The 8891-nt window shown below is 51.9% G+C and overlaps 1 protein-coding gene across 2 annotated transcripts in view; it reads right to left on the reverse strand.

The window, feature by feature from the left end:
• Window positions 1–660: 660 nt before the first annotated feature.
• Window positions 661–8891, reverse strand: part of LRRFIP1 (LRR binding FLII interacting protein 1) — a 75130-nt gene continuing 66899 nt past the window's right edge. For both annotated transcript variants that reach the window (XM_011384249.2, XM_023525509.1), the window contains 5 exons: window positions 6323–6372; window positions 4799–4916; window positions 4100–4179; window positions 2947–3051; window positions 661–1531 (listed from right to left, as the gene is read on the reverse strand). In XM_011384249.2, coding sequence (XP_011382551.1) covers window positions 1421–1531; window positions 2947–3051; window positions 4100–4179; window positions 4799–4916; window positions 6323–6372 — 464 coding nt within the window. In that variant the 3' untranslated portion in view covers window positions 661–1420. The remainder of the gene's footprint in view (window positions 1532–2946; window positions 3052–4099; window positions 4180–4798; window positions 4917–6322; window positions 6373–8891) is intronic.

Genomic DNA, 8891 nt, shown 5'->3' on the forward strand with positions numbered 1-8891 from the left:
AAAACTACACTGTGTGGAGAGCTGCAGCTCTCGTGATGACGGGAGTGAAAACACTGGTTCTGGGTACGCAGCGTGACGGCAGGCCGGTGGCCCCGACACGCGCGAGTGACGGGACGGCTTTGTCTATGGAACCCTTGAGGAGGAAGAGGACATCGGGACAGGAAACCGTCCTCAGCACAAGGGCACACACGTCCTCTCTCACCTCCTGAAACGGAGCCGGAGGGTCCCGGGTCGACGATGCTGGGGGCGGGCCCCAGTTCCCTCCAGCGCCACGTTTGGGGCACTTAATTTCTAATACACCCAATTCATGTTCCCTACCCTAGTGTCGACATAGGTACAGTTTTGGAGGACACCGTCTCGGTTTGTATTTGCCAATATCCTGAAAAGCTGGCCTATTTAACGAGCCTCATTCGACACACAACATATACAAAGAGTAACTAAAAATGGCAAGTAACTTAACTTTTTCTACCAGAAGATATTACAGTTGTCCCCACACTAATCTGTGACTTTTTCAGTTTACTTTTTATTCTAAGAGCAACTGGTTCTTGTACGTGCACTATTCTTCACTGTGAACACCTTTTTTTTTTTTAAACAGAGAAAGAAAAGTGAATTGATTCAATAGGCTTAAAACATGAAAAGATGACCCAAAAGCCACATTGCTGAAGTCCTTTAACCTTTCAGTCTTTAATTTTTCTAATAGTACATTCTTTAAAAGAAGTTAACAACTTCAATTCCAAATATGAAGATTAAATAATGCAAATGAAAAGCTGTCATTTTCAGTGAGCTATTGCCTAATTCCCTGGAAAAAGAGTATCCTTATGATTGAGCTGATGCAAAAATCTCTTAGAAAAGCTTCATGTGTTGCCTGTAAAGAGTCTTCTTAAGGCCACTTTTGCTTCTAGACCATCCCCTCGCTGCCCGTGAGAGAGTTTTGCTCGTAATGGCTTGTGGTTCCACAGTGTTTTGCGTATGAAAAGCGTAGACTAAGAGATACTATTGAAGTCACTCAGATTGTAGATTCTGCCATGAAAGGAAGTCCCAACACTGTAACATTTCCCCTTATTTTCAGCAAGACACATGAAAAGAAAACTCAAGTCCCACTTTAATCTTTACTCTGATGACCCCTTGAGACGGCATGAAGCAGCGGCTGTGCCTTTGGGGATGAGAGCCCCCACGGGCCCGTGTGCTTATTCAATGACCCGCGGGGTCTGGGTGGCGCCCAGCCTGGGTCAGGGTCTGCAGACAAAGGCATCCGGAGGCTGCTGGGGCTCCCGCAGGCGGGCCCCCGGGGAGCACGCGGAGCCCGGTGGTCACGCGGTGTCCCCTCGGAAGCAGGGGGGAGGCGGCTCCCGGGCAGTGAGAGAGCAGCCTGTGGAACGACATCCCCATCGCCACCCGGGCTCCCGCCCGGAGCCGGCGCTCACTGGTGGGACAAGAGCACACTCCTGTTGGCCTTCATCTTTTCCAGGCGCTTCACCAAGTGGCCGTTGCTCACCTCCAGCTCCTCGGTTTTGTCCAGAGCAGAGCGAAGCTGCAAACAAGGAGAGGCAGCTTTGAGGAACCGGCTTCCTCCAGGCATGACGGGATCGCTAAGACGCCAGTCCTGCCGCCAATTACGGTCACAGCCCGGACCCACCGAGGCCCGAAACACACGTACGTACACATGTGTGTGTGGACATGGATTTCTTAAATTAAGAAGGCACGAGATTCTGGTCTCATGAGTCACCCTAGACCCCGACATGGCGCAGGCCTGGGGGTCCTGACGTCTCACAAAGGGTAAGCGAGGCAAACAAACACGAGCTGAACCGGGCCTGCTGGTGGGAGTGGGGGGGGGATCCCCGCAGGCCTGGGAAGCCGGGAGCAAGGGCTCTGCAGCCAGAAACCAGGGCAGGAATGCACGAGGCCGAGATGGCCACGCCGGGGGAGGCTGGGAGCCGAGTGGGAGCCACGGCCGCATGGAGCTGCCTGGACCTGCAGGCGGCCGGGCAGAGAGCAGGTGACCTGAGGCAGGGACACAACAGCCACGCGGGTGTGGAGACACGGGTCATCAGAACAGCGGCTCTGCTTCCGATCCAAAACCCTCGAGGAGGGTGGATGGGGTCCGGGGACGGGCCACACCCCACTGCCCTGCCCCTCACCAGCAGAGGCAGAGAGGACAGGGGCGGGGACTGGTGCGGGGACAGGGGTGGGGACACGGGCAGAAATTTCAGGCATGGAGTATTGCTACCAGTTAAAATCAAGCATAACTCACAAAACTCCAAACACACGAAGGGACAAACCACTGGGGTCGGGGTCGGCAGAAGCACTAAACCACAGAACTAGGACCCCAAAGGCTGAAGGGGTTTCGTGGTCGGGCATGGGAAACGGAACGGCTGTGCATACAATCTTTAAAGAAACAGGATACAATTAAAAAAGAGAGCAGGCATGACCGGACAGCCAGAAACTCCCGGGAGCGAACAAATACACTTAAAAAAAGCAAAAGGGGGTGAACTGGCAGATCTATGCAGAACCAGACATTATGCGACAGAGAGCGGGGAAGGACGTGGGAACTTGAAGAGGCAGTCGGTGGACGAGTGAACGTGGGGGCCACAGTGAGGTCTGCCGTCTCACTGGGGTCCCAGGGGGACAGTGGAGAGACCAGGGAAGAGGATGACTTACGAGGTCATGGCTGAAAACTGATTTAGAGAAAAGACTTCACAGAACCAAGAAATGCAACGCGTCCCTTGCAGAATAAATAACCATAAACACACATCTGACACATTGGAATGAATCTGTAATAAATCAGAGAATGCCTGAGCCCCGACTGGCTGAGCTCCGACCTCCTGTGTGACGTCAGGTTCCAGGCTTTGGGACAATGATGGGACGATGGCTAATGCAGTGGCAGCCCCCCCGGGACACGCTCGCTCGTTACCGGTCCTCTCCCTGGACACAGCCCGGGACCCTTACCTCTCTTTGAAGTTTCCGTTTTTCTGCCTTCAGCTCGTCTTCTATTTTTTCTGCGTTTTCGGCAGCCGATTTATAACGTGATACCTGACTCTCTAACCTTATTACCTGAAAGAAAGGAAAAGCCATACGTATAAGTCGACTGGCCTGTTTTCTTTCTCCTTACTACCTAGGAGGTCAGTGTAATTTAATACGATGGGAGGCTACGCCATGCAAGTAACGACTGAGACTTGCTGACTATCACGTGGGTTCGAGCCAAGCAAGCTATTTGTGCGTATTTTTGAGGAACGCGGGACCGAAGCCCTGTTATTTCCCCTTGGACTCTAGTCAGAAGCGCGGTTCCCACGGTGCCGACACCATGCCACCACCTCTCCTCTGCGGGAGCGGTTCTGCTGGGACACGGGCCGGTCCACGCTGAGGGGCGCCGGAGCAGGCGGGGGAGGAGGCAAGGCGAGGAGCTCAGGCGGGAGTGGGAGGAGGGGACGTGGGGACGACGGCACAGCACAGCCGGGGCCTGAGGTGGGCGACGGGAGCGGCCACGGCCCGCCCGGGACTTCCGATCTGCCGAGGTCGAGGCGCGCTCACAAAACTCGGCACTCTGTGGGTGCGCTGTTCGCGGTTCTGCTTCTATCAAAATTCTAAACAGTTCCCGCCACGTGCGCCCACAGTGGAGCGAAAGACCACCTGTTCTCATTTCTCCCTTTGATTAAAGACACGATTCGCCCCAGATTCGGCCAGCCTGCCGGAGGCATGAGTGCCCCAAACCTAGGAACCAGAGACGCCGGCCTGGCTGGGGAGCGAAGGACGGACGTCCGGGCGACAGGGACGTCCCCACAGGAAGCGGTTTTTAACTAAATTATTATTTTTACTATCATTTTTAAAGAACGAAACCTTTAAAAACTCCCTGGCCCCATGAGCTATTTTCTACAACTAACCACTGTTTATAAAGTATTAGAACCGATGACACAGCCCAAATCCCAGGAAGGACCCTCCCTCCTCCCCATGTTCTTCCGCAGGAAATAAATTGAGGGCGTTTATTGGTTCTAAAAATCTCGGCTTCTCTTTGTCCTCAGCCTTTCAGGGGTGAGTTCTAGCAAATAAAACTTCAGTTAATCGACAGTTCAGCTGACTGTTACTGCTGACAGTGTGCACGTACATTTTGTTCTAATGCGGTTATCTCTTGCTCAGACTTTGCAAGTTTAAATTTGAGGTCGCTGATCTGTCTGTTGGCGTCCCCTGAAGGTTGGAAAAGAAGGAAAATTTGTTAAGCTCTTGAGCTTTGAAAATGTGAAAACAATAGTTACTGGGAACCAAGCCCTTGCTTTGCAATCATCTGGTAAATCTGTAAGTGCTGGCCTGTGCCGCCCCTAGTTCTCCTGAGCTGAGATGGGAGAGGGCGCTCTCTCCACGTACTCAGGCTGGGAAGCACCCAGGGGAGAGAGCGCCAGTGAGCAAAGAAATGGTGGAGGAGAGAGACCAGTGTCATTGCATCCCCTCAAGCCTCTTTCTATATTTCTGGCACAGAAAAATACCTTGCAATTTTCCCATACAATTAGTGGCACCCGGCATAATAGACGTGGTTTCCTGCAGCGCGTCGTATGGTGGCATCTTGGTGCTCGCTTTTGGGCACCTGTCCTTTTTTTTAGGCTCAGACACACACATCCTTGCTCTGCCCACCTGCCCATCCTGCTCTATCCCACGGAGGGGACACCTTTGTGCCTTTGGACTCGAGGGCTATAGGGGACTGGGGGGACACGGGGCACTGTGTGCCACGATGGCTTTCCTCCTCCCGCACCCGTGCAAGGAAGCTCGCCCGTGCCAAAGAGCTCCCTCCCACGCAGGGCTTGACACTTACTCTGCAGATCCATTCCATGCAGGTCCGTCCCGTTTTCTAGGATGTCATCTCCGGGGCGTGCAGTGTCGAGCTTGCCATGCTTCTGTCGTTCTTCTAGCTGCCCTTTGAGCTTCTTAACCTGAAAACACCCACCGAAAAAGGATGTTAATTTCTCTATGCTCAACGAGACTAAAAAGCTGAGTTTAGAGCCCGTCGCAAAGGAAGCAGCACCTAAATGAAAAAACGCCCCATCAAAACAAGTGGAGGTGGCCTCGCTGTTATTTCGTGTGTCTCTAGGGTGCCAAAGAGACAGGAATTACATAACTGTGCACGAGAGAATCGGAATAAAAGGTTACAATCCTCCAGGGAGATAGGGAGTCTTCTTTAATAAAGAAATCAACACGAATAAATAAACTAACTTCTGCCAGTTAGTACTCTTCTTATTGGATAAAAACGGAATTATACTTACAATATCGGGCATGAATTACTTTGTAATTCTAGCTGAAAAGTCATTTCTAAGGTTGAAATTCCTCTTGAATTCAGAGGGGACTGTACATAAAATGCTGGTCTGAGAGTCAGCAGTCAGGGGCGCTATTAACCTCTGCTCTGTGCACCGAGGAGCCAGCAAGGGCTGTGACTGAGGCCCCCACAGAACCCGAGGGAGCTGCAGGGGTGCCTCCTGCACGTGCAGATGTGTGGAGCTGGAACTCGGCTAACGGCTGTGACCATGGAACTTCCCGTGTGTGATGGGGGGTCTCCCAGCCCTCGTCCTGCTACATTCTGCAGACCTGGTGGATGTCCCCCCCCCCCACACACACACGCAGAGCAGACCCCTAGGCACGCGCAAACCACCGGTGCACGCTGCTTTAAGAAAAAGTACAGAGTTGCCACGGATACAGGTTTTTAAAGCATCACAGGAGCTTCGAGAGACTCCTATCATATTTAGTGCTTGCACGATTTTGAGAGACATCGTCAACGGAATTGTAAAAAGTAAGGCAGCTACCTCTGATTGGGCTTACGAGGGAAAGTGAGAGAAACTGCATTTCCTTAGAAAGTGATTGTGCAACGATGTGACTACTGTCCCGTGCGGGACAACTGCTTCGTACTTCTCGAGGCGGAAGAGAGCCAGGAAGGTAGACCGCGGGGAAAACAACTCGGACCAACTGTGTAGCAGAGACGGACCTGCCGCAAAGGGGAGCTGCTCACTGAGCGACTACACAACGGCCTTTAGGGACCAGCAGAAGTACGAGCAGCAGTGTTTGGAACGACTCAGTAACGCCCTTGCCTCCCAATGGTTAATCTAGGCCTTTTGCGTAAACATTCATTTTAAGCAGCGATTCAGTGCCACGGCCTTGGGTCTTCGAGACGCCCTCCTGCGGCTTCAGATGCTCTTCTTGGACGACAATATCAAGAGCACCGGTTGGCTCGACAGTTACTTTCGGGCACGATGCTTTACAGGGGTTCTGACGGAGGAAGAAGGATGGGAAGGTTCACGGGTTCAGGCGCCCCGTCTGAGAACGCGTAAAGTCATAGAAAGATTGTTACCTGTTGCAGTAGGCATTCCCGTTCATCGACGAGCTTTTTCAACCTAATATCTGAAGAAATCAGAAAGAGAACGGGTTTAGGTGACTCCGTGGACCGCGCCTTCCAGCGGATCGCTAAACTGAACGAGCATCGCGGTTAGTGATGATGATGAAGGTATTATACACGTACCACAGCGAATGAGGCCACACACGGGACGGGGGAAGAATTCGGCCACGGGAGGTTGAGTGGGGTCAGCCTCCCGCCACATGCTCGTCTCGTCAGGGGCAGCATCCGGCCGCATGCAAACAGGCTATCTTCTACTTTGGGTTAGCATGCAAGAGCTCTAGGGCCAAACCACGCTGCAACACAAAATCTCACAGGCTTCTCGGTTTAACATCGTCAGCAAGGAGCAAACACCCTGAGACCCTCCGTGGAATGTCACCGGCATCTGCCTTAGCCCTGACCGTCCAGGTTTAGATCCCGGGCGACACACCTGCCCGACCCTCGCTCTCGTCAGGTGCTTTTATTCTTTTGGGGGAGCTGCAGTAATAGTCCAGGTTTCTGTCATCCCTCCCAGCCCAGATACATCGGGGGGCACATACGTAAGCATCTAGAAATCTCCCCAAACATCTCCCTGGGGGGTGTCTTCACAGCACAGTGCAGAAAACAAAGGCGGGGGCGGGGGGTTCGGTTCGGAGGCTTGGTGAACTCCTACGCCAGTTTAAGGGACAATTAGGATGACGCGATGGTGACAGGAATGTGGATGTGTACTGTGCCCTCGCCCCGTGCCGGGCCCTGCTCTGGCGGCTCACGCCATCAGCCCCTCGCCCCACGAAGCAGTGTGGGCGGGCACCATTGTCACGTCATTCTGGGGACTTGGGGCCCAGCACAATCAGGCGACTTTCGAAGGCCTCGGGGCCCACCCTGGCTACTTCACTGTTTTCCCAAGTGGCAACTCAGGCCTCGGAGCTGGACCCCGATTCCTGGCCCGAGGTGCGAATTCCCAAGGGGCCAACACGCCGATTAGCTTCTGATTAGCCATGTGACGCGGAAATAATTCGCATAAAATGCCCCCTTGTTTCCACTTAAAAATTTTTCCAACCCCCCTAACTTGCTATTTTGAAGGTCACAAGTGCAAAATAAACAAAACCAGAAAGTGCTAAGTGTCAGATAAATTCATGAGCCTTTTGTGTTCTATTTTGATTTATATGCAAATTACTTCTAATTTTTTTCCTTCCATAAACCCACCCGAAGCTGAAACAAAAATTTTTTGTAGTTATAACCCCGGTTATTTTTCTCAACGTCACTTTTCATTTTATCTTATATAGTTTATGTTCCTACATACGAAACCTACAGGGGCATCATAAAAAATGCCGACTATATCAGAAAGTGGTCTCGAAGCTCATAGGTGTATTATACAATTTTATTATTTTTCTATTAGAAGACTTCAAATACCCTAGCGAGTTAAAAAAATGTTACGATATAATAATAGTGCTGGCAAAAAAATAAAAAATGATAATCGGACCTTTAGTCTCATGGTGAGAATATAGGTCCCATGCGGTCGGTGGCAGGCTCCCCCAGGCCAGTGTCCTGGGCCAGGACAGTGCCTCCTTATAAAAGGCAGAACAGGGACAGGCTGCTAAAGACAATTCTTCCTCCTCCTGTTCACAGGGCACTGCGGATGGGAACCGCCTACGTCGGCCCCGCTGGCTTCAGGTCAGCTAACAGCTGGAGCCGTTCACAGCTGGAAAAATATATAGGTCTTCGACGCAAGAGGGGTAGTGTGTCGGGGGAAAGGGAAAGAGAGAGGGGTTTTCTCCTGCAGAGTCCTCCCTACATGTGATCATCACGATGAACACGCATGTATGCGGAGCGTGACGCATGCGCACACACACACGCACACGCGACTGGAGCCTGTATGTTTGGAACGAATCTGACTGTGACGTTCCCTTGTTTTGATGGCCATGGTGGCATGCTGGATAGGGTGATTTCCTAGGACAGGAGATCCCAAACTGTCTAAACCCCCAGAAGGAGCAGTTCAGGGGCACTGGGTTGTCCGTTCACTAGACGTTATAGAAAGTAGTCAGTGCAACAGCTCTCATTCCTAAAAACTTTAAAAATGTTTACTGCTTCCTAACCTTCCTATATTACAAAATAAGCACCTGTAATTCAAAACCTCAGTTACCTTTCTCTGTTCTCTCCCTACACCCCTAACGATACATAATTATACGTAATTACACATATTATTCGAAGGAAGACTCACGTTCTACATACGGCTCTGGTTTGGGCTGAGAAATATCTGGCTTTTTGATTAGAGGCCACGCTTTCCTCTGCTCTGGATCAGAGTGAAGCCGCAGTGGTCCAGGCTCCTCCGGGGATGTGCCTGACAGGTAACCTTGGATTCTTTCCTGAGTCTGAACCTTCCGACACGGAAATCGTCCCAGACTGCCTCATATGCCTCCACGCCTTCCTAAACGTCACGCTCCTCAGGTAACCGTTTCCCGATGACCTAAGGGCCCTCGCTGCGAACGTCGGTGACTGCGCTACCGCGTCACTTCACCCCGGGAGCAGAGCATCTGCTGCTCACCAC

The sequence above is a fragment of the Pteropus vampyrus genome, unplaced genomic scaffold (genome assembly GCF_000151845.1).
Source record: "Pteropus vampyrus isolate Shadow unplaced genomic scaffold, Pvam_2.0 Scaffold567, whole genome shotgun sequence".
Lineage (NCBI taxonomy): Eukaryota > Metazoa > Chordata > Mammalia > Chiroptera > Pteropodidae > Pteropus > Pteropus vampyrus.